The 25,897-nt window shown below is 47.8% G+C and overlaps 1 protein-coding gene across 2 annotated transcripts in view; it reads left to right on the top strand.

The window, feature by feature from the left end:
• The first annotated feature begins 287 nt into the window (after window positions 1–287).
• The window catches only part of CHST11 (carbohydrate sulfotransferase 11), a 255,306-nt gene continuing 229,696 nt past the window's right edge, over window positions 288–25,897 (top strand). Inside the window, exon 1 of one of the 2 annotated variants that reach the window (XM_070507181.1) lies at window positions 288–970. In XM_070507181.1, the coding sequence (XP_070363282.1) occupies window positions 853–970 (118 nt within the window). In that variant the 5' untranslated portion in view covers window positions 288–852. The remainder of the gene's footprint in view (window positions 971–25,897) is intronic. The other variant, XM_070507182.1, reaches the window with a different exon arrangement.

The following is a 25,897-nucleotide window of genomic DNA, read 5'->3' on the forward strand; positions in this document are numbered from 1 at the left end:
CTCCCTGGGGGCCAGGGGCAAGTTCCCGGCCAGCCTGCCCCGGGATTTCAAATAATCGCGGACCACCAGCCCCCTTCGCGCTCCAGGTGCCCAACCCGCTCCCCGCCACTTCCCTCTTCAAACGCCCGCAGGAGTGGGTGGCAGCACCGAGGCGATTTTATTCGTATTTTTTTCCTCCGGGTTTTGTCATGGAAACGCTGACACAACCTCCAGACGGCGGCCGAGCCCGGCCGGGGACTGAGGGCTTTTGGGACCCTGCGGGAGCGCGGCGCGCACTCCGCACTCCCCGGGAAACAGCTGGACGCGACCAAATCCCAGGCAGGGGCGGGGGGACCGCGACGCTCCGCCCCGGCGCGCGGGGCCCTCCCTCCTCCCGGCTCTCCGCCGGCGCCCTCCCTCGCCGGGGGCTGCGAGTTGCCTTTGGTAAAACCCAGCCCCGGAATATATAGATCATTGGAGCGCAATGAAGTAGCCTTTGGAGAGGAGGGAGGGGGTCCGTCCGACAGCCACAGCGGCCGCGCAGCGGCACCACCATCACCGCGCGCACCCCAGCCGCCCGGCCCGCGAGGAGGCAGCGGCGGCCGCGGGCGGGAGCGGAGGCGGCGGCGAGGAGCCGCGGGAGGAGCAGGAGCGCGCCGCCGCGGGGCCACGCATCTCGGCACTTCCAGAGCAACTCCGGCGCCTTCCACACCCCTGCCCGCGGCTGGGGGCTCCGTGGGGCCAGCCCGATCCTCCTTCCGATCCCTGCCCAGCCCTGCGCCTCCCGGGCTCCGCTCCGCGCGCCGGGGTCCCCGCTCCTGCGCCCCGGGCGCGCCTCCCGGACACCCCGGTCCCCGCAGCCAGGACAAAGCCATGAAGCCGGCGCTGCTGGAAGTGATGAGGATGAACAGAATTTGCCGGATGGTGCTGGCCACTTGCTTGGGATCCTTTATCCTGGTCATCTTCTATTTCCAAAGTATGTTGCACCCAGGTAGGGGGCGCGTTAGCGTGGTTTTGTTGGATATTTTCTTCTCTCTCGCGCTCTCGCTCGCTCGCTCTGCTTGGTTTCTGCCTTTTCTAACCTTACCTCTTCTCCCTCGGCCACCTCGGGGCTCCTTGCTACCCGGGGCTGCTTGGGTCCCCGACTCGGGATGGTGGGGGGAGGAGGGAAGATGTACTCCCTTCTCTTCTTCCTCCCGGATCCAGGCTGGAGGATGGGAACAGGAGGGGCGGTAGTGTTTTTTTTTTCTTTGTGTCTCTTGTCTGTCTGTCTGCAAGGTAACAGGGCAAGGTAGAGGTTGTGGGAAGCCCCTGGGGTTAGGGAGTCTGTTTGAAAAGAACGGAACTCCCTCCCCGCTCGTGCCGAGGTCTGAGCATGAAAGTGGCGCCGGGAGCCGGCCGCCCTGCGCCCGGGCGCGCTGCCTCTTCCTGGTTGGGGGTACGGGGGCGAAGGGTGCGCGCCTCAGCGAGGTTGTGAGTCCCTGCGGCGAGCTGGGGAGCCCGGAGCTAGGCATCCGCATGTCCGGGGTTCGGCGCCGCGCTGAGCAGGTGTGGGGAGAGGTTGAGTGCCCGGCGCGGCCCCTCCGCCAGGCTGGGGAAGGGGCCCAGCGCCGGCTGTTTGCCCCCGAGGTTCGGCTCCTCATTGACCTTGCGACTGGTGCCGTGGGGCCCACCCCAATCCTCCTCCTGATCCTGCGCCGGGGAACTCAGAGCTCCTGGGTCATGCCGTGGCCACCGCAGTTTTGGAGGAAACTTTGGCCGGGTCCTGGGCTAATGGTCAGGTTGCATCCCCCATTCCTGGATCCCCAGCATCCAGAGTCCCCGGGGCCGTGTGGGAATGAGCCCCCTCCCCCAGCCCCCAGTGGCTTAGACAAGTTCCACATCTGAAATCCGGACTGAGAGAGAGAAACGAAGCTCGCCCCTTCCGAGGGGTGCAAAGGAAAGTTTGGGACCTGGGGAGGGAGGGGCGCCCTCGAGCGCGGCGGCCGCGGGTTCGCAGCTCGACTGCGGAGCCCAACAGGTAGACCCTTGCAAGGAGGCTTCTGGGGTAACGCGGGTCTCCCCGCCCAGCCACGGTTCCCTCCACCCCCAGCAGGCCCCCGCCGGGCCACGTTGGCTTCGAAATCCATTTTTTACGCCTCCGAGTTGCCTTTCTCAGTATAGTCACACAATAATTTGCTTTTATAATTGCAAGGAGGAGGGAACTGGAAACAGATTTCCTTCCAGGGAAATAGGGTTGGTGCTTTTCTTTTTGCCTCCCGCCTTCTCCTTTCTGTGTGTATCTAACACTTTCAGCAGACGCAGCCCCGAATTCATCCAGCCTGCGTTTGGGTCGACGGCAGAGGAATAAAGCTGTTCTTTCCATCAAACCGGCGGGACTGCCGGCTGCGAGATTGGAGATTCCTTGACAGCGCGGGGACAGAATGCCCCTCTGCCCCATTTGGCCTGGAGCAGCTGTTAAGGCGGCCACACTGCCAAGGATATGGTCAGACACCACCACACGTAACCTCAGGACATCCGAGCCAGCCTTGTAAAAGATGGCTTTTGTTTGCAGTTTCATATTTTTAGCTTCATGTCAGCAAACTACAGCAGTGTTTGTCTCCTCGCCCAACCCAGTGGTTGTGAAACTTCTAAGGGCATTTAAAAATGGACCTCGCTGGCATTCCGGCAGCGGGCAGGACCAGACAGTGGCATCCTGGAGACCAGGCCAGACTCCACCCCAGAGGGCTAGTGGACTGGGTGGTGTGCAAATACACTGGGGCTCAAACAGTTTAAACAAAGGGCTGGGTGATTTGTCTAGACTCTAGAGATGTGTTTAGGCCACTTAAAGTTTTCTCTGGACGGAACATGCCAGGTAATTCTCTGCAGAAATGCTTGGAACAAGGGTGACTATTAGCCTTCAGCAGGAATGCATTGTAACTTCTCTGTGCCTGTTAGTGTCCAGTGAAATGCTAGCTACAGTGAAATAATACTACTGTCCGTGGTTTTCATGTATCTTGGGCTTTGGGTTTCCTATGTGAGAATTAGGGAATACCTTTCCAGCCAGAGATAGCAGGAAGAAACTTCCAATTTGTAATTGGCACTTTGCTAAAATTTCCAGCTCTAGTTAGAATATTAAGTTGACTTACAAGTGGCATTAAGCTCTTTTCAGTCTAACCTTTTCCAAGGCTTTCTTGATAACGAACCTCTGTCCTTGACCCTCTGCTCTCAGCCTTTGCTTCTCTTTCTGGTCCCATTTCCTCCCAAGAAATGACATTGGTTTATTATTCGCGTCTCTATGAGTATGCTCTTCTGATATTTTTTCCCAGTCCACAGCAAATACTGCCTTCAGTACAGTCTGTTGATTGCAGAACTGCAGACAGTTCAATTGGAAGGTCTTCTTTATTTTGAATTACATATGGTTCCGTGAAAACTCCATGTCAATAGTTTATTATTACATAGGACGTAAAAATATGCTTGGGAATCCATATTAAACGTTTTCTTTTTTCTTTTTTTTCACTTTATTAAATGACACTGTTGATGAGGGCTCATGCTGAATTGTTTTCCTGCTGCTCTGAATTTCTTTAAAAGTTACTGGATCTGTGCTTCTCTGAAGGATTTGGGGTAATGATCGCTGATCCCTTAGCCTGGCTCTGCAGTTTCAGCCTCCCAGCTCACCCTGCGAGAGGCAGAAGGGACCACAGCATGGCACAGATTGTGTTGCTAAAAATTTGGAGCCCTCTGGCAGGAGTTCCAAACACCTATATCCCAAATAGACAAGTAGTATTGCAAAAGAGATGGATTCCCGCCTTATTGGTGGCTAGAGAATACCTGGAGTATGTGATGGGGGAGAGAAAGAATAAAAGATGGGGGCGGGGGGTGGGGAGTGGCTGGCTGTTTCTCCTTCTGATTCTCATCTGGGCTCTGTTATCTTTTGTACTTTTCTAATTCATAAACTTGAGTAGTTCATGACCTTGAGTAATTGATCTTTAATTTGGTTGGAGGTTCAGCAGAAGTGGGCCTTGTCAGTAAGGCAGTTTTCTTTAGATCTTTGACCCTCTGAGTTAATAGTCTTTGTTCAAAGCATATTTTTTAGGGCAGGTACCAGGTTTTAGGCCCTATTCTAATGCTGATGTTTTGCACAGTGCTTGACACAACGTAGGTTCTCAGTAAAATATTTGCTGGGTGAATGCGTGAAGTGGCTAACCTCTAGAAGACGCACTTCTCTGGTTTTTGGGAAAGTTGAGTCTAGCCTTGCCAAGAATGCCTGGTCGGTCAGTCTGGCTCTGCCCAGTGGGGACACTTCCTTCCTGGTCTCTGGAATCCCCTGAGATATGGATTCGTTTAAGCTCATCATGCGCCAGATAGGGGCATTCCCCATGGCCTAGATTGGCTCCCCCAAAGCGTGAGGCAACTGGGGCCACTGCTCCGTGTCCTGGGTACTGGGGAAGCTTGGCCTCATTTAGCCGCTGGCCTGAAGAAACCCACCCACCCGCAGGGTGCAGGACAGATGCCTTCTGTGGGCGTGAGCTGCTCCTGAAGTCGGTGAGGATGGAACTACATGCCTGTGGTTTCTGCACGGGCTTGAGTCCATCAACGAATGCATCCTCTGAAACTGCATCCCGGACCTTAAAGAGTCTCGCATACCTGCCCTAGACGCCGGCTTTGATGGAGCTGTGCCCTGCCAGGCAGAGCCGAGAGGCCCCCCGGCTGCATTTGAGTGTGTGAAGACAGCGCCTCTAAACCTTCCTTTTGTGTTCCTGCCTAGGATTGTGGTTTTGTTTGAAAGCTCTTGTTCACAGAAGAGAAGCCTGCAGAGGAGAAAGCCTTTTTCTCTCTCTCTTTTCTCTTCCTCTCCTTTTTCCTTTTGCAAAATGTTTACTTTCACTGTCGCCTGAAATTTCTTTGCTTTGGTTGAATGTAGTGAAAGATTATACCCTTTATTTAAAGACTTCTTGGGTTACCCTTTGTAGTTTTCACTTGATTAGATTGAAGGCAAACCGCTTTTGTATTATAATTTTAATCTAATTATAAACGTAATATCTGCTCATTTTAGAAAATTTAGGCAGTACAGAAGACAATCATCCATTCATTATACCACCACCCGGAGGCAACTAGTACTTTTTTCTATACATTATAGAATATTTATATTAAAAAAATAGTTGAGATCACATCATGCATCTTGTATCCTGTTTGATATTATGTATTTTAGACAAATACCTCATTATTGTAACTAGTTATTAAGTTTAAAGACAGAAAATTTAACCACAACCTTTTTAATTTATAGACTTGCATAGGCCTTCGCTCTCCCACCCCCACCTCTTTGCAGGAGATCAGTCTGGTATCATGGTTTTTTTTTGGCCTGCACACACTTACTTTTAAATTAGAGAATCTTTTTGCTTATATAAGAAATAAGTTTGAAGTCATACCAGTTCGTAGAGGCTGTTTTATGTTATCTGTCTGAAACTTCCTTTGAAAAGGTGTCAGGAGAGTCTTAAATGGGAGACGGCTATGAATCCTGAAAGCAGCAGTAAATAGCTGGAGGATAAGACATTTCCACTATGGGGTCCCCCCTTGGCAGTTTAAATGTTTGTGCCTCAGTGGGGCATTTTCACGGCCGCGTAAGATGAGACACAAACACTTAGGCAATTTCCTTCGACAGTTAGAGGCACTGTTCAGGAGTCCTCGTTGTCATTGCCTTCTGAAATGAAAGTGGTGTTCAGGCTCCAGAGGAAGAGTGGGGGTGAGTGGGGGTGTTTCTGTCGGGGGAGGGGCGAGGGAGTCCACCCGCCAGCTGAGGGGCTGCTGTCTACATTTGTGTGTCTGGTTGAAGTCCGTTTGCTTGTGGCTGGCTCTATCAGCACAGCCATTTAAAAACAGGAAATCAAAGGCTTCCACGCACAGCACCACCCTTTCCCTTCCTTAAATCCACCCGAAGGACGAACTTCTCCTGAATCTGAGGGACGGCACGTGAGGAAGGCTCTGCTGAAGGCCACTGCCAGCAGGCTGCTTGTAAATTCAGATTCTGAGAGAAACCGGAAGTTCTGCTCACTCATTTTCTCTTTTTCGTTTTTCTTCTCTTGAATTCTGAGATCCCCGTCTTATCACAAGTGAAGACAAAGGCAGTTCTTCCTATGAGATCACTGAATAATCTGATGTGTCAATTAAAAATTCCTGGAACTGGTAATTTGATGCATCTTAGATCAACTGTGATTCAACAAAATGCAGGAACAGAGCTATTCTTTCTTTCTCTCTCTCTCTCTCTCTTTTCTTTCTACTCTGAGCCAGGTATTGCTCTAGGCACTGGAGATACAACACTAACATTTATTTCTGCCCTCATGGAACTTACATTCTGGTGGAGTAAGCAGACTTTAAGCAAATGCAGAAGTCAAATATGTAGCATGTCTGATGGTGTGAAGAGAGAAAAACAAAGCAAGGAAGATGGATGAGGGAGGTGAGAGGCCAGGGTTGCAATTTAATATAGAGGTAGCTAGGGAATGTCACTGATAAGATGCCACTGGAGAGCACAGACCTGGAGGAAGGGAAGGAGCTGGCCGTGTGTCTTTCTCAGGAAGAATGTTCCAGTCAGAGAGCAGCATAAGTCCCGTCCCTGAGACCCTGATGTGGGAACGTGCATGGCAGCTGGTCTGAGCATTGGGAGCAGAGGGAGGGAGCAGCCAAAGACTATGCGGTGGAGAGAGACTGTGTGGGCCTTGACCTTGATTGGATGGGATGGAAGCCCTGGAGGGGTTTGTGTAGAGGACCCTGGGGGAGGGGGCCTGGACCAGTGGAAGCCCTGAAGCCTCTCACTTGCTCTTGGTGTTTATCTTCTGGCATTGGATAGTGCCCTTTGGTAAAGTGGGCGCCGTGTAAATCCTATTTCCCCTCTCCCCCAACCCCCAACTAAACCACCCTTCTTTCGCATTGTAAAAACAGTAACGTGCAAATCAGAAAAAGAGATTCGAGAATTGAACTGGTGAAGGAAACGATAAAGCCCAAATGGCCTGGAAAGAAACTAAAATCTACCCTGGGGATACCTTCTCCAAGGAATTTCTAGGTCTATCTCTCTTGGAACTTCCAGGGTCAACCCTACATTAAATAACTTACTTCCACACCCTTCCCATTCTGACTCTTACCAACTTCTTTAGTTAATCACCGAGGGACCAGTAATCGCAAGTCCTGAGACTGAGAATTGGTGCAAATTTCTCAAGCAGAGCAGAAAAGACTTAAAGACTTAAAGAGCTTGTGTTGGGAAATTCTTAAACAAAATGTTCAGGGTACAATCCATGGCCTTCTGAATAAAAGTGACCATCAACGTCCCCTGACTGATGTAAGCGCTCAGTAAGAATGTAGAGGTTGAATGGATTGATGATTTGGGGGTGAAAGACCTGGGTCCTAGTGTGGGGTTCCCCCACTTCCTAACCTCATGCATTACTGTGTTTTATTGACACTAAGAGACTCATTTTTTCACATTTTCGTGTTTATGAAATTTGACCGTGTTGGAATTGATGATATCTTAGCTCTGTGCTGTCCTTTGATGGGTGGCCTTTTTCTTTGTTAGTGGGACATAAAGTAGCAGTGTGTCTTGCGGTTGATGCCCTCTGAGGCCACCTCTGTAAATTGTGAAAGTACTTTTGTAAACCGTGGCACACGCCATGACCTCAGTGAGGTAATGAAAAAGGGCTCTCCTGCCAGATGTGGGCTCCAGCTGAGGGCCTGGAAGTCCCCATGTGCCCTGATCGCCTGCTCCGTAAAGGCTTTGCCAGCACACAGGCTGTTGAGTCTTTTCTGCTCTGCTTGAGAAATTTGCACCAATTCTCAGTCTTAGGACTTGCGATTACTGGTCCCTCGGTGATTAACTAAAGAAGTTGGTAAGAGTCAGAATGGGAAGGGTGTGGAAGTAAGTTATTTAATGTAGGGTTGACCCTGGAAGTTCCAAGAGAGATAGACCTAGAAATTCCTTGGAGAAGGTATCCCCAGGGTAGATTTTAGTTTCTTTCCAGGCCATTTGGGCTTTATCGTTCCCTTCACCAGCCCTTTTAGAAATGCATTGTGGTTGTTTGTTTGTTTGTATGTTTTCTTCTTTTGATTCAGCAAGGCATGGTTTCTGCCTCTAAGCTTGGCCCAGAGGTGCTTAGGAAACATTTAAAGAGTAAATAAATGATTCTCAAAGATGCCTCTGCTGCGTTTGCATAGAGCCCGGAGGGAAGAGCTAGGTTGGCTTCTCAGGTCCAGACACTTCTGGTGTGGTTTATTCCATTTGTCTCCCAAACCTCTTTGCTCCTGGTCTGCTAGATTCAGCCAGGGTTTAGGGCAGGAACTAGAAAGTGGTCTAGGTATTTTAAGCAGAAAGGTATTTAATGGAGGGAACCTGGAGCTTATAAAATTGTTGGGAGGGCTGGAGGTGTAGAGCTCTTGGCTGGGCCTCCAGGCATGAGTCCCAGTTAATAGCAGTACAGTCATGTGCCGTGTTAATGACATTTTGATAAAAAATGGACGGCATATACGGTGGTGGTCCCATAAGATGGGTACTGTACAGACTGGGTGTGGAGTAGGCTATACCGTCTAGGTTTGTGTAAACGTACTCTGTGATGTTCCTACAATGATGAAATTGCCTAACATTTCTCAGAATGTATCCCCATCATTAAGTGTCTTGTGACTGTGGTATATATAATGATTTATAAACAAACATATATTGGCATGGCTGCTCAAAACTGACCCACCGGGGGTGCTGCTACCTCTGAGACTTTCCCTGGAACTCCTGAGTGCAAGAACAAACTGATGACATTGAGAACCAAGGATCAGAAATCTTGATTCCAGAATCCGGCAGCTTCCCCACTGCAGCTGCCTCTCAACACCCAGAAGGCTGGAGAGTGGACCCTGTAATGCTGTTGCAAAAAGCCGTGTTGTCTCCACCACCATGTTTGCCAGCAGCAAAACAACCGAAAGGTGGGAAGATGGCCTCTCACTCATGTCTGCTTTCTAAATCTTGAGTGAGTGCTTCTCTTTAGGGGAACCAAATTCTCATCCAGAGCCCTGGCTTCTAGGAAGCCTGGGAAATACAGCTTTTAAATGCCCAGCCTTTGCAGTCTAGAAGGGCCTTCTAGAAGGAGGGGTGGAATGGATGATGAGCCAACATCCACAGTGCTCAGCACACCCTATTGATAAAACAAATTTGAGTAGTCATCCCCAATATATTTTGTTTATAAGTAATTTATACATTATTCCTACCGTTATCTAAATATCTAGGATATGGATATTTCTAACTTTCCAGCAATAAGTGATTGTAAGTCCACATCTTCATTATTGTCTAGATAAGTCTGTTGGCCGACTCCTTGTCGCCTCTGAGTCTATCGTCCTTTTTGCCTTGTAACGTGGTGTCTGAAGACTCGCAGACTCGGAGAGAGAGGAATGCCATTTTCTCGTGTGTGTGCGTGTCGTGAGTATTATCTCCAAGCTGTGGTTTCTTGGCTGGGGTCTCTTAAGCCTCTATTCCATTTTGTGAGGATTAGCTTAGGTGAAAGTAAATGTAATCTGTAAATCTACTTAGGATTCAGTTGGCAGTGGTGATCCACTGACCCGCTCAGAGCAGTGGGGTTATTGAGGCGGCCACTACAGGCGTTTCACTTTGTCGCCCTCCGTCCCTCTCCTCAGGATACCTGAGTTTCATAGATGACCTGTAACTTGATATGACAGGTTAGATGGAGGTGTTGGTGTTAATTCGTATTTTTGACATCAGTTAAATTTCTTGTTTTAGATTAAAATAGAACACCTGATGTTTCCTTCCCAGACCCCTTCGTGGTGGACTTCCACTAGACTTTGGAACCCCGGGTCTAGACTTGTCTTGAATGTGGTGGGTCATTGTCAGGATCCGCCGCAGCCAACTTTGGGTAAAAGTACAGTATTAACCTGGCGCTGGTTCTTTGGGGGCGAGTCAGAGTTTGGCTTTAGATAAGTACTATGGATAGAACTGGTATCTCCAATATTACCCACTCACAGTGCAGTTCTCACTCGAGTAGATGTGGCTAGAGATAAAGAAACCCAATAATATAAGTGTTTAAGTCCTTATGAATCTCTTGAAAGCCTGGGGAAGAAAACCCACCAAGCTAACTCAAGTGCAGTAGGCGGGTGGCTGGGTTTCTGTTAGAAGCTGTTAACTTCAGAGGATCCCAGAAGAGAGAAAACACAAAGGGCCCTCTGAGGTAGTGTTGTAATGGAACGCTTCACATTTCTTAACGGTTGACGTCTTTTACCATTAATATCATTGTACGTGGTCACTCGCCACAGTGAAAAGAATGCCGAATTTGCAAGCTGGAGACCAGATTTCAGGCCTTGGCTGTCTCCTGTGGCCATTTGACGTCATTCAGGTGATTTTTGCTGAATGCTTATTAAGAGTTAGGCTCTGTTCTAGGTGCTGGAGATAGAGCAGGGACCAAACAGACAAGAATCCGTGTCCTCATGGAACATTCTCCTGGAAGAGACACAATAAACAAATGCATGTTAAAAATATAGAGTATGCTTGATGGTGACAAATGCGACAGAGAAAAAATAAAGCAAGGAAGGAGGCTGTGAAATGGAAGCCGTGAGGGGGCTGCGGTTTTAAATAGGGTGTTCAGGGAAGGCCGCCCTGAGAAGGTGGTTTAGAGCTGGGAGGAAACGAGGATATGCAGGGGGCGAGTTGAGGAAATAATAAAGATATTTATTGGGTATTTACTGAAGAGTGACATGGGTTGGGTGCTTATAAGATTCCTGTGAGGAATAATATATATTAAGGTACACACTGTTATTATCAACATTTTACAAGGGGGGAAACTGAGGCATAGAGATTGTCACTTGTCTAAGGTCACAAGGAGAGGAATTGATGGAACTAGAATTAAACCATCTGCTGCTCTGAATGTCTAATAGGGGCCCTCAGTTGGGGGCGACCCCTTGCCCCCTGCATTTGGAAATGTGTAGAGACGCTCTTGGTTGTCCCAAGGATTGAGGACATCAATTTAGTGAGTAGGGCCAAGGATGTTGGACGTCCTGCAAAGGGTGGGGTCTTTCCACCCATCAGAGTCATCCTGCCTGAATGCTGATAATGCTCCTCCTTGAGAAATAGCTCAAGACTCTCCACGGCATCTGGCACAGTACTTGGCCAACCCCATGACTCGGGCAAGTGCAGGACACATCACAGAGGCTTAATGGTTGATTGAATGAGTGACTGAGTGAAGTCACGAGCTCAGAGATTTGGTCCCCTCCTTTGCCAAGTAGAGGTAGTAATGTTATTCCTCTTACGTGGTGGTGGTGCTGAGGATGAAATAAGAAATTAGATGTGAAAATGCACTGAATATGCATGCAAAACCAGGATACATATATTATTGTTATGATAAATATATTGTGGTTCCTCATTCTAAGATTTTAATCTTCCTGCTTACAGCAATGCTGTTGTATTTAATTCTGTTTGGAACCTGAGCGAATGTTTATCCATTTCATATGTGTGCCCTATACTGTAAGGTTTACTAAAAGGGTCCAGCTTCTAGACTCCCATGAACATCTTCCTTCCGGATGCGCCGGCCCGCTGTCTGCTGTGCTGGCGCACCTCCTCGCTCAGGCCAAAACTTCGCTCTGCCTCGGTGTAGCGTTTTGCTAAAGCGGAGTTTATTTGGTGAAAAATCAGCCTTGTGGTTTTCTGCTGAATACTGAGGCCGTAGCTTTTCCCCCAGTTATACACCTAATTACCCCTCGATTTCCCATTAGCTTTAAAAAGTGACGCTTGAAAAATAAAACATGGGGCACACGTCAGTGCCATTTCTGAAGCTGAACTTGGAGGAGGATGAAAAGTCGTTTTAGAAGACTAGCGGCTGCAACCCAGCACAGCCTCCTCTGGTGGGTGGCAATCGCAGCTGGGGCAGAGGCCTGTTTCCGCCCACTGTCACCGGAGCAGGTACTGAATTTTAGTTAGAAGACCGTAATCCTGATTTGGGCTGGGCCCAGGGTTCTTCAACTTGAGGCCAAGGGCATATTTGATGCTCTTCCGTGCTCCACCCTGGTCCCTTGGAGACAGTCCCTGCTGAACTTGATGCTTAACTGAGGGTGGGGGAGTCCATTTGTCATTGTTCCTGGTTCTTTACTAGTTGAAAAAGTCTTTATCTGTTTACGCACATGGCTCTCCAGATGACCCTACCATCTCACCTAATTATTGATTTAGACAGTGGTTCTCAACTGGGGACGATTTTGCTCCCTTCTCTGCCCCCCTGCAGGGGACATTTGGCAATGTCTGGAGACAATTTGGTTGTCACACCTGGAGGGAGGTCCTACTGTCATCTAGTGGGTGGAGGCCAGGGACGCTGCTAAACATCCTACAATGCACAGGACAGCCCCCCTCCCCCCCCCCACACAACACGGAATAATCCAGCCCAGAATATCAATAGTTGGGAAACCCTCATTTAGATTCAGTATTTTTCTGATGCTTTACTAAAAATAGCGCTAGAAACAACGATTGCTTACTGAGTACTTACTGTGTATCAGACAGTATGCCAACTGCTGTACTGGGATTATCACATTTAAACTTCACCACAACCTGGTGAGGTGGGCGTTTATCATTCCCATTGTACAGATGAGGAAACTGAGCCCGAGAGAGGTTAGGGAGCTTGCCTAAGGTCACAGAACTGGAAAGTTGGAACAGGATCCCAGCCTGGGTCTGACTGACACCACAGATGGTACTCGTCAGCCCACCAGCATATCCCATCTACGTGTTCTTGGTTTCAGCTAATTAGGTCAAGGAATAATTATTTTATAAGGGCCTTAAGCTCAGCTGTAGACTCCAAGTGGAACATTCAGTGATAGCCCCTTCTCCTCTTACCCTACACTCTATCCCTGGGTGAGCTCATCCCCTCTTGGGGCCAGTGCTATTGTCTGTTCAGATGACACTCACTTCTCTTCAGTTTGGATGTGTCCTGAGGTCAAAGTCCAGTTCATATGTACCTTCTGTGTGAAACCTTCATCCATCCCATCTGGTCAGAATAAGGGGATGGATGTCCTTCCTCTGCATCCTATGGTACTTTGTGCATGCACGTACTCTGCCACATAGTCGTGTGTCGCTTAACAATGGGAATGTGTTTGGAGAAATGCATCGTTAGGCGATTTCGTCGTTGTGTGAACCTCGTAGAGTGCATTTAGGCAAACCTAGATGGTGTAGCCTACCGCACACCTAGGTTGTGTGGTACTCATCTTATGGGACCACTGTCGTGTATGCGGTCTGTCATTGACCGAAACATCCTTACGCAGCACGTGACTGTATTGGCTCGTTAAGAGCAGGCCATGTCTTGTTTACCACAGTATCTCAGCATCTAGAATAGAGCCTGGTACAGAGTAGTTGCCTTAGTCTGTTTGAGCTGCTGCAACAAAATACCACAGACTGAATGGCTCATGAACAACGGGAATTTATTTCTCACAGCGTGGAGGCTTGAAGTCCGAGATCGGGGTGCCAGCATGATGGAGGAGGCCTCTTTTCCAGGGTCCAGACTTCTTGCTGGGTCCTCACATGGTGGAAGGGGTGAGGGCGCTCTGGGCCTCTTGTAAGGCCACTACCCCCCTTCATGAGAGCTCTGCCTTCACGACCTCGTCACCTCCCAGAGGTGCCATCTCTTAACACCATCACCTTGGGCATTGGGTTTTCAACATGGGAAATTTGGGGGGACACAAAATTTAGACCATAGCGGTGCTCACTCAGTAAATATTTATTGAAAGAAGGAATACATTGATGATAATTGATGACCAAGAAGAAAATCTTCCTTTGGGGGATGGCAGGTATGGAATGTTCAGCCATTTCCATTGCTGATTTGATTTCCAGGTTGATTCTGCAGTGAGTGAGCTGCCAAGTTAGAGAGCAAAGAACAACTCATTTAACTAGTAGCAAACTACAATCGTGGATGGATGTAGACACAGCCAAAAAAATAAACAGCTATCAAGGATGTGGTTGTTATGTGCTGTAACCATAATGGTAAGCAGTGTGTCCCAGGAAGGGATCTGCTCATTCAGCTCAGATGGGAGGGTCTGAAATAAGACTCTCCTTGAGCAGTTCTGTCCGACAGAAATGTACTCTCAGCTCATACTTAACTTGAAATTTTCTAGTAGTTACTTTAAAAAAAGGAAAAAGAGACAGGTGAAATTAATATCTAAAATATTCTCATTTTAACAGGCAATATTAAAAGTTATTGAGATATTTTAGATTTAGGGGGTTACTGCATCTTCGGAAATCCAGTGTCCATTTTATCCTTATGACACATGTCAATTCAGACTCGCCACATTTCAAGTGTTCAGTAGCCACGTGTGGCTGGTGGCCACCATCTTGGATAGTCCGGCTCTGAAGTATTAGAGAGTGTATTGTGCCTTGGATTAGGGAGTTTTGTTTGCTTTTGTTTTTGTTTTTTGCCCTTTCTCCCTTTATTTAGGGACATGTTTTCTTTCTTGGGTTTAAGCTATGCCTTTTGGGAAGAATGTTGACTCTCTTAGGACTCTATGTGTTCAATAAGAGATATTAGTTGTGGAGTCGTATGTGTATCGCTAAAGTAATTTCAGGCCTCTAAGGTGTCTTCCAAGTCTGCTGGATACTCAAGCGCCGTCTAAAGCTTGACCCCACTAATGAGATCCTAAAACACTCTGCAGTGTAGAGAGAGACACTGTTATCAACTCCATTCTGCAGATGAAGCCATGGAAACTCAGAGGGCTTCAGAGGATTGCTTACATTTGGTTTAAAATGGTTCTGACACAACCGTATGAGTTCAAAGACTGGCCCAAGGAACATTCATTCTGTTGGGGTGGACAGAAGCACACATGATTAACTGTTTGATGGGGCCAAGTGTGATTGGGGTTACAAAGAGAGACAAACTGCTGAGGAAGGAGGGAGGGGGGTGAGAGATTTGGAGTGAGGGTGTTGAGGAGGACTTAACGGGAGAGGTGATGTCGGCCCTGGGCCCTGAAGGATGAGTGGAGATTTGCTAGGGGACAAGGGGAGACAGACTCCAGGAAGGAGAGTGGTGTCTGGGAACACAGGGTGGAGAAGTGGGTCGGCAGTGGACCTGGAGGGCTGACTGCTCTCAAGTTTGAATTTTATTCTTAGGACCCAGGGAGCTATAGAAGGGTTAGCATCTCCTGCTTTTCAGAGGATGAAATTTAAGCTCAATTTAATTACACTCTCTTGTTGCATTAGAAGGACAGACGTCTTCAATGCACTTTCTCAAAATGAACTCGGGGCCGTTTTGAAATAGTTTCTATTATTATCATTTAATGGGAGGTAAGAAGATTATTCATGAATGTCTAAAGTGCAAAGTAAGAAATGGCTTAAAAGTGCTCTGTGACGGATTTAAACCTCCGCTGTTTGCCTTGCTTGTGCCAAAATTATAGGCCGTGGAAGCTGAGTTTCAGTCTCTCAGTTGCTAATGCTGCCCCGGGTTCACCCTCAGACGGGCCCTGGAAGCAGTGGCAGGAGAAAGGGAAAGTGTGTAAATAGTTGCCGGGGGGGGTGGGGGGGGGGAGAGTTTCTTGCTTCAGTGTGAGCTCCTGGGTCCATCTGGGGTCAGGTGGTCTCTGTGGGCTGCCCTGAGGATGAGCAGTGTAGACTAGAGAACCAAATCAGACACTTCCTCCTGGGAGCCAAGACCCAAGGGTCAGGCTTTGGGGCCCCAGGAGACTCGCCCTGTGGGCTGTGTGTGGGGTCTGATGTCATTGTCCCCCTGAAAGAGGCTGCCCTATGTAATCTTCATATCAAAAGGCTGCCTCTTTGGGATGTCCTCACTTCTAGGCTGTGGGAGACAGGATGGCTCGATTGGAGAGCTCACACGAAACGTAAAAAGGCATCTCTGGCTTTCAGAATCACGTTGGGGAGCATTGCGCTTGTACAGAGCTGAGGGCCCCCCTCATTTCCTCTGTTAGATTGTAGCACTTGATACCTATTGGTAAATATCCTAGAGCTGGTTTCCTCTTAGAGGTATCTTGCCACTTTGATCCTCTTTTTTTTTCCCCACTAAAACAACAACACACAGGGAGAACTCTCCCAAAGGCTTAATTTTAACAAACAGTCATATAATGTCATCGCGCATGTGCAGCCTTTTTTAAGGAGGTGTGTGGCCGTGCAAACTACAGGGCTGGTTTCTGGACTCAAACATGCAAATTTGTAGGGATTTAGGGCTTAGGGATTGGAAGGGCTAATTAAGGCAGTACTTATTATTGGGAGTCTATGCCGAAGTATTGGAATGGAGATTATTTTGAAAATGAAAGAATTAGGTGGTGAATCCTTCAAGAGCCAAGGTTTTATTGTACGTCAGGCTTTCTGTATAATTTTGCTGTTGAAGAATGGAGGTGCAGGTGTGAAGTCAGAAACTGAACAGGCAATCTTTTAGTCACTTGTAATCAAACAGCTTTTGTTGGGAGAGTGCACGCCATCCTAGAAAGGACAATTATGTGCTTAAAAATATTAACCAGGAGCGGTGGCCGTGCTCATTTTAGAGTAATCCATTTAATTCGGGGGGGGGGGGGAGTGGCTCAGGGCCCTTTCCTAGGGGACTCCAGAGAGGACTCTTTGTCTGCTTGTGCAGACTTTGTTTCCTATGTCTGTAAAAGCAAATCGAGATTTTAAAAATAAATACATTTCTGATAGTAAGTGCCTTCTTGCCAGTGGGATTCGAACCGCGTCAAGGATGTTGTCATTGGAAAGTCATAGAGACATTCCTCCTTTATTTTCATAGGAAATAAACGAGCGATGGACTGAGAGCGCTAACTTCTCAGCACATCGGCCTCTGCTGTCGTCGCTAAGTGTTACTTTGTAAAATTCGGCAACCCTGGCAGGAAGGGGAGGGGCAGTTAAGTAGACGGGGCGCCACGTGGGGAGTCAGGAAACTTGGGGTCTAGTCTTGGTTCTTCTGCTCCCTACTGGGGACCGTCTCCTGTGTTCCTAACAAATGTAGACGTTGGCGGTTTGCAAACCACTCCTCCAAGCCCAAGGGGTCCAGAGCAGAAAACTTAAGGTCATGGAGGGTGGCAGTAACCCCACCCTCATCCGAGTGGCTCCTTGCTTATCTATATCATATTTTGGGGTTCTGAGTAAAATTTTGTTCGAAGAAAGTATGTCAAGGCTAAAACCATCAACAGCTTTGCACTTCACTGCTGGGACTATTTCTAAGACTTTCTCGCAATTCAGATCTTGTTATGATGGCAGTTCTCAAAATGGATACACATTTACAGTTAGGGTTAAATCATATTTGAAGTGAATAATTACTGTTAATAAGGTATGAAGAGACTGACATCTATCTGCCCCTCCGTCCATCACTCAAACATTTATTGACCAAACATTTATCTGACTAAAGAGACAAATCTAAATAAGAGTTAGTTCCTGCAGTCAAATAACTTGCAATTTAGCAAGTGGCGACAGACCCATAATTGTTAGCTGTTATGCTTTGTAATAATGGCCATGGGCGGCTGGAAAAAAGGAGTAATTAGTTTAGGGGAGGTCAGACCTTGACAGAGAAGAACATTTGAGTTGGACTCTGGTCATTCATTCAGTTGTTCACAGGCATTTAGGGAATGGGTGTCGTGGGTGCCATGACCGGTCCACGTGCTGGGGAGACAGCCGGAGACAAAACAGACAAGGTCCTGCTCTCAGTGGAGATGACAGTCTTGGCGTACGATTTATCAAGTGGCGAGGTTGAAGACACCACTGGCTCCTTCTCCACTGTCGCCCCCTCCCCTGCCCTGCAGTGTCAAAATAAAGCAATGTTTTGTGTATATATATATGTGTGTGTATATATATATATATTTTCTGGTTATAAACTTAATTCAAGTGTTTAATTTTGAAAAAAGGGACCCATTTCCAAAAAAGTCACCCTGATCCCTTCCATGCAAGAAGGATCTCTGTTAACCTTTAGTTTGCTTTTCTGTTTATTTATTTATTTTATAACCAAAATAACTCTTTTTTGAAAAATTGAGGTCACATTGATTTATAACATTATACAATTTTCAGATGTAGATCATTATATTTTGACTTCTGTATAGACTACATCATGTTCAGCACCAAGAGTCTAGTTTCTATCTGTCACCATACACATGTGCCCCTTTACTCCCTTCATCCTCCCCCCAAACCCCTTCCCCTCTGCTAACCACCAGTGTGTTCTCCATATCTATGTGTTTGTTTGTTTATCTTCCACATATGAGTGAAATCATACGGTAATTGTCTTTCTCCGTTTGACTTATTTCTCTTAGCATAATACCCTCCAGGTCGATCCATGTTGTTGCAAATGGCAAGATTTCAGCTTTTTTATGGCTGAGTAGTATTCCATTGTGTATATATACCACATCTTCTTTATCCATTCATCAGTCAATGGGCACCTAGGTTGCTTCCACGTCTTGGCTATTGTGAATAATGCTGGGATGAACATAGGGGAGCATGTATCTTTTTGAATTAGTGTTTTCATGTTCTTTGGATATAGTCCCACAAGTGGAATAGCTGGATTACATGGTAGTTCTATTTTTAATTTTTTGAGGCATCTCCATACTGTTTTTCCTTAGTGGTTGCACCAACTCACATTCCCACCAGCAGTGTATGAGGGTTCCCTTTTCTCCACGTCCTCCCCAACACTTGTTATTTTTTTGTCTTTTTAATCATAGCCTTTCTGATGGGTATGAAGTGATATCTTGTAGTTTTGATTTGCATTTCCCTAATAATTAGTGATGGTGCACATCTTTTCATGTGCCTGTTGTTATATATGTTTATATATATGTAGGTAGATACATATATGGATATATAAATATTAGAGATAAATGTATATATATTTACAAAGATGAAATCATCATGCATATATTATAGTGTGTCTTGCTTTTGTCACTTAGTACTGAATCATGGGTATTTTCTCATGTCATCCAATTTTCTTGGAAAACACTGTAATATTCCATCATATGGATCTGTTATCATAGGATGGAATTTAGTCATTCTCTTTTGTTGAACATTTTTGCAAAAAGTTTTCCCTTTTAAAAAATTGCCATGGTACACCTTTTGTACCTAAATATTTGTCCAGGTTTCTTGAAAATAAATTTCAGAAGGGGAATGCATAGGTTATAACCTTTGAAGGCTCTAGATAGGTGTGGCCGAATAGCGTTCTAGATGGTTGTATCCATTTATGCTCCACCAGCAGTAGATGAAAATGTTGGTCTTACTGATCTCAGCCAGTTTGGTCTAGCTGTCGTCCAGATTCCCATCAGAGCCTCCCTCAGTCTCAGCGTGGATGCTCTTGTGTAAGTTTTGGTCTGCACTAGATTACAGGCTTCTGGAAAGCACAAACTGTGTCCCCGGTGCCTGGCCTATCACAGGCTTGTAATAAAATAAACGTCTGTTGAATATGTGCTTGCATGTCTGAGTGAATGCACCAAGACGGGTAGGGGTCAGTTTCCCATGACAACTGGGAAGAGACTGGAGCTTCTGTCATTGTCCCAGAGTACCTTATCAATGGCCTTTCAGGGAAGGAGAAGCTCATCGATAGACAAGTGCTTGTCTGAGAGCTGCCTCCACGGTCTTGGTGCATGTCCTAGGGGCCTGTAGGTCATCCTCAGGGTTGAAATGCCATTACAAGCTGTGTCTTGACTGCTTACTCGCTGGGTGCCCTCACCTGTCTTAAATCATTGTCTTCTCAACAGCCTGGCGAGCGAGGCACTGTCCTCATTCTCTCTTTTAGGCGAGACATAGGAGTTTTGTAATTAACTTAAGGTAACACGGTTCAGGGGTCTGATTGTGTCTCCCCAAAATTTGTATGTGGAAACCCTAACCCCCAGTGTGATGGTGTTGGGCGGGGACTTTTGGAGGTGCTTAGCTCATGAGGGTGGAGCTGTCAGGAATGGGATTTGTGCTTTGATGAAAGAGCTTCCAGAGAGCTCCCCAGCCCCTTCCACCAGGTGAGGACAGAGAGAGAAGGTGCTGGCTGTGAACCAGGAGGAGGGCCCTCACCTGACCATGCTGGCCCCCTGATCATGGACTTCCCGCCTCCAGAACCATGAGCAATCGATTTCCGTTTATAAGCCCCCGGTTCTGTGGTTATTTTGTTACAGCGGCCTGAACAGACTAAGACACACAGCTGGTGAGTGCTGAGCTGGGATTCCCAGGTCTGTCGGACCTCAGCTGCTCTCCTAAGAACTTACTTCTCTGTGCACAGCATGCATCTAATGCCTGTGTGAAAATCTCCCTTCTGTGATTCAGGAGGAAAAATGTAAGCAGGACGATCCCTGAACTGGCAGGAAAATGGACAATCGCTCTTACAGTTGGTAAGACAGAATAATGGCTCTAGGAGGCATCGTGCACCCAATGGGCCTCAGCGATGTGAGGAAGGACTCAGATGCGAGGGAGTTCCTTTAGTGACAAGGACCAGCATCCGCTGGCACCATGGAGCAGTTCCTTACATGTCTTGTCCCGTTCTCTGGAGGGCGATGGGTCATAGAGCCCTGAGACCCAAGCCTCTCTGGGAAAGGGTGTCTGGATGACACACTCAGGTTTGGGGAAACAGGATCCCCAACAGGAAGTGGGGGTGGGAGGAGAGAAAAACAAAACCAAATTCAACCTATGACTGTGTCTTTTCTTTTGCAAAAGCAAAAGACTGCTGATTGTTAATACGCGCGCGCACACACACACACACACCCACACACACGGCACATCGGGCTTCCAGTATGATTCCTCTATTCTTCTGCCTCCAGAGGGGATGTAATTTCACCATTCTCTTTTTTTGAACATTCTTAAAATAAGATTTTCTCTCTTTTTTTTTTTTTAAAAAAAGCCCACAATAAACGTAAACATTTTTATACATGTCTTTGAATTTCATATTATTTCTTTTAAATAATTGCGGAAAGTCACTTATTCTTGATATTGGACCGAGAGTGGATGCAGACCACTCTGGTGGCTGCATCAAGGGCTGGCTTGGGGAGACTTGAGCCCCACATACTTTCCACCAGCCCACACCAGATCACTCCAAAATCCCCACGAGGGAAACAATGCGATGTTGGCTACGCAAAGGCCATGCCTAGAACCTCTCTCCCACCAGACAGTCTCCCCTGAGGCTTTTTATATGAGAATTCTGGGGTCGTCACCATCCCTCTCCTCATGTTCTTTTTACACACGCCCTGACTCCCCGTCAACTTAGCGCTGTGGTCGAAGCAGAGGAGGGGAAGTGAGAATGGCTCTAAAATAGCTGGCTATTAGGTTTCCGGTTAAATAGGATGTGGTCACTTAACTTCAGTTGTCTGTGTGTCTGTGTGACACTCGTGCTAACACAGTACAGAGAGTGCCCCAAAGCTTGGTGGTGCCTGCCTGGGCCTGGAAGCAATGATCAGAAGCGCTGGGACCCAGGCACCACCTTGAGAAAAGCCACTGTGCCTTAACCCTTTGGGACATAAAGGTGATGTTACCTGTAGCCATCAGCAGTAGCAGGCAGTTTCAAGAACTCCAGGAGGTGGCTGAAACCAATCTAGTTTCTAGTCAATTGGGGGCTGTTGATGTGGTTTGGTTCTTAACACGCAGTGGGAGTGGCTGTGAACCGGTACCTCCATTCTAGGAGGTTTTAGAGGCAGGTTTTTAAAATTGGTAATGACAACATGGAAGGAGCCTTTAAAACAGTTCCTAGGGGTGAGGTATGTTCAAGGATGGGCCATTTTCAGAAAAGTTACCTGTCTCTACTTGGCATTTTCACACTTGCCTCAAATACCTTTCTGCGGGAGCCTTAAGGTATTGGTCAGGAATCTTTTAGATGCAAGACTTCCTTTCCCTGACCCTGTTCACATTGGTTTAAGCAAAAAGGGACCTGTTTTTGGTGCAGAGACCTGAAAAAGTCAGTATGGCAGGGTCCAGGGACTCTAGAATCTGGTCTCTCATGCCTTATCTCTCTCCTCATGGTGGCAAGATGGCAGCCAACAGTTGCAGCCTCCATCCCATCCTCTCAGCAATCTCAACAGAAGGAAAGACTACTACTCTTTCCCAGCAGTTCCCACCAAAGTTCTGGAATGTAAACTCCACAAGGGCAGAGAGATTTTAATATTTTGTTTACTGTCATATCCTCAGCTCCCGGAACAGTGCCTGGCTTATAGTATAGTATAGTTTAATAAATATGTGTTGAATGAATGAATGAATGAATCTCATTGGTGTGGCTAGGGTCACATGCCCTGTCCAAGAGTTAGGCTGACGACGGGGGAGAATGGTTCCCAAAGAAAACTGGGGGTGCTCTTACCCAAGATGGGACATGGATGCTGGTGAGAAATCACAGTGTTTGAGTTGAACTGTGCCAGGAATGACAGACCTGTTATCTGTCGAGAACGTTGGAGGAGCCGCCTAGGAAAACCAAAATGACAGTCGATATCAGCCTCCTCCGCCAGCAGGAGTTCTAGCCGGCTGTGGAATCCTAGAAGTTCACAGTGCCTTGACTGACGAGCTCAGGGAAGAGCTTTCAGGACTTAACGTTGCGACCAAGAGAAGAGGCTCGGAATTGGCTGTTAAAACCTTCTTGAAAAATGACAACATCTGGGCCTGCTCACCCCAGTGTATAACTTAGGGACATGTGTACCCGGGTAACTGTGGCGTTGGAGATGTGGTCCATGTGGCTGTGTGGCTGCTTTTGGCCCAGGGTCCCCATGGGCTGTGAAAGGATATTCTTCTTTTCCTGCTGAATAACAGAAGGGAGAGAGACAAGAGGTGAAAAATCTGTAATTGGTTAAAAAACATCTTGTCCTCTTTTCATAGATGATATTCTTTGGAAAATTTTTTTGCCATTTGCAAAGCATATTTGGACTGAAAGCGGTGACTTGAACGATTTGAGTCCATTTCCCTCCTGTTTTGGAAAACAGGTGCATTGCTGTGGTCTAAAGAAGATGTAGGACATCTTTTTTCAGGTCAGCGGTTCGGGGCTGATGCGGTGATTGCATGGTCCTGGAGGCCCACACGCCTCCCATCGTGGTGCATGTTCTTCCGATGTCGTGGTCCTCATCCCCTTGTTGAAGATGGCTCACCTTCATGTCTGTGTCCTGCCATTGGGAAGGGGAAAGAGGAATAGTGGAGGGCATACCCTTGCACCTGTTTCTTTGGTTATATCTCATTGAGTCACAGCCATTTCTATCTGCAAGGATGGCTGGCCAAGGTCGTCTTTATTCTGTGTGGTCATGTGCTTGGCTAAAATTTTGGCTTTTTAGTTCTAAAAGAAGAGAGAGAGAGAGGGGCTGGTCTGGTGGCGTAGTGGTTAAGTTCACACGTTCCACTTCAGCGGCCAAAGGTTTGCTGGTTCAGATCCTGGGCGTGGACCTATGCTGCTCATCAAACTGTGCTGTGGGATGTGGCGGCATCCCACATACAAAATAGAGGAAGATTGGTATGGATGTTAGCTGAGCAACAGTCTTCCTCAAGCAAAAACAGGAAGATTGGCAACAGATGTTAGCTCAGGGCCAATCTTCCTCACACACAAAAGAAAAAAAAGGAGAGAGACAGAGAGAGAGAATGGATATTGGGGGTTAACCAGTAGTGATGCTCCGTTACACTCCAGATGGTAAGTGCTCAGTCCTTGTTGAACACAAGTAGATTTCATAACCCTCTGCTCGCTCAGTGTACTGAGTTGGATAGTGTCCCTCCAAATTCATGTCCTTCCTGGAACCTCAGAAAGTGACCTTATTTGGAAACAGGGTCAGTGCAGATATCCTTAGTTAAGATGAGGTCATCCTGGAGCAGGGTGGGCCCTTAGTCCAATGTGACTGGTGTCCTTATAAGAAGAGGAGAGAGAGGCAGAGACACACGCAGGAAGAAGGCTGTGTGTGCAACGACAGAGGCAAAGACTGGAGTGATGCTGCCACGAGCCAAGGAGTTCCAAGAGCCACCGGAAGCTGGAAGGAACAAGGAAGGATCTTCCCCTGGAGGCTTTGGAGGGCGTGTGGCTTTGCCAACACCTTGATTTTGAACGTCTAGCCTCCGGAATTGTGAGGGAATAAATTCCTGTTGTTTTAAGCTGCCAAGTTTGTGATACTGTGTTACAGCAGCCCTTGCTAACTCATACAGCCCGGGGGAGCACATTTCCTGCCTTGACCCAGCGGGCATGGTTCCCAGCGGGCATCAGTGGCTCTGGCCTCTCTGCTTGACCCTGTGCCCAGGGGTCACTCAGTGGAGGTCACAATCCAGGAATGTTGTAGGTTGTCAATAATATACACCTATGATTATTATCAGTGCTGTGGAGGATCAGACATGGAACAGATACATATTTAACATCAGTTGTGGTAAGTTATGTAAATAAGAAGGACAGGGTGTCAAGAGGCTGTAGCCAGGAAACCTAATCCAGAGTTGGGGGTGGGGGGGTCTGGTGGTGGTCCCAGAAGGCTTTCTCTCCTGAGGAAGCCACCGTGGAGCTAGGACATGGATGAGTGGGAGTGGGGACAAGGATGGGAAAGGAGTGGGAGCCGCTTTCTTTGGGAAGCATGGCCTCGAGGTCAGGAGCTCACAGGCATGGGTGCTCTCTTGGGAGGTAAATTTGCGGGCCCCACCCCAGACCTCGTCTGCCAGGGATCGGGGAGGGTGCACTTTCAGGCTGTGGGGTCCAGACATGTGTGTCTCTTTTAAACTTGCTCTTGGAAATTTTGGGGGGAATTGGTGCCCTCGGGGAGTGGGCCTCAAACATTCACATGCTTCTGAATCCTCTGGAGAGCTTGCTCAAGATGCAGATTTGGGGTTGGATCCAGTAGGTTTGAGGTGGGATATAGGAATCTTAACAAACAGGTCCCCTGGGTGATTCTGGTACTGGGCGCTTCCTGACCTCATTTTGAGAAACACATCTCTGGAAGGTTGAGTGGCTATGAAGAATCTGAAGTTGATCTCCACAAGCGCCAAAGATTCCAGCAGAGAATGAAAGGAGGCGCCTAAAGGAGCGATTGTGTTTGATCTTAGAAAGTCGTGTGTGGGGCCGGCAGGAAGGGCGGCACGTGACCCAGACATGCGCCAGCAGCAGCCTCGGGAGGAAGGAAGCTGCAGGGAGGGAGGCCTGGGGTGGCAGGTCACGAGAAGGGTCCACGGTCGTCGGGTCTCTGTCATTCTTGGCCTTCACCGTACCCCAGCAGGTGAACGCTGCGTGTCTGACACCCCGACTTCAGGGCTCTGTGCTGTGCTGACAGCAGGAAAATGACTCAGTTTAGACCTTCCCTGCACACAGAAGGCTGACTCGGGCATCTCTGCATGTTCCCATCCATTGTCAGGTTCGGGAATCGGGCCATGCACAGCCTTGAGTTCAGATCCCAAGCATCTTCTCTGCTCGGTGACCATAGCACTTAGGTGATGAGTCGGGCCGATCGCGAGCTCTGGAGCTGAAAATGGAAACAGTGGGAAAATGAAAACCTCTGACCCGGACCTCCTGCTGGCCCACCTTCCTCCTCCATTCGGGGTGCTCCTCGGGTTGTAATGACTGACACACCGCTTTTAGGCAGCAGGCGATGTAAGGTGAAGTGGGTCTTTGCACAGCCCGTCTTGGTCTGAAGCTGGAACATAAAGCATCCCTCAGCGCTGGGTGTGTGTTTCTCTCCTCTCCTCCTCGCAGCCTCTCTGGTTGGGGTTTGGTGCCTCCTGCTCTGTGAGTTTCCCTTTGCTGGGTTCCTTCCAGCGCCTGAGGCTGCTAGTCATTCCTGCCTGACCTTTAGAGTTCTCTCTCTAGGGAAAATATGATCGTGAGTCTGTATTCTCCTGCAGATGTATATGAATCATAGGCAGTCTTCCCACCTCGATTCCCACATCCGTGGGAGAAAAGTGTTTTAAAGTCAGTGTGAATTTATTTTTAATAATATGGAAATGGATATTAAGAGGAGAGGACCACTCTCTGGCTCGTGGCTGTTTGGATGGGAGTCTGAGAATGGACCGTGTTGCGCCTAGCTTTTTGCAAATGATGACTTCAGCTTTTTTTGGCGGGGGGTGGGG

The sequence above is a fragment of the Equus asinus genome, chromosome 4, assembly GCF_041296235.1.
Source record: "Equus asinus isolate D_3611 breed Donkey chromosome 4, EquAss-T2T_v2, whole genome shotgun sequence".
In the NCBI taxonomy this organism is placed as follows: domain Eukaryota; kingdom Metazoa; phylum Chordata; class Mammalia; order Perissodactyla; family Equidae; genus Equus; species Equus asinus.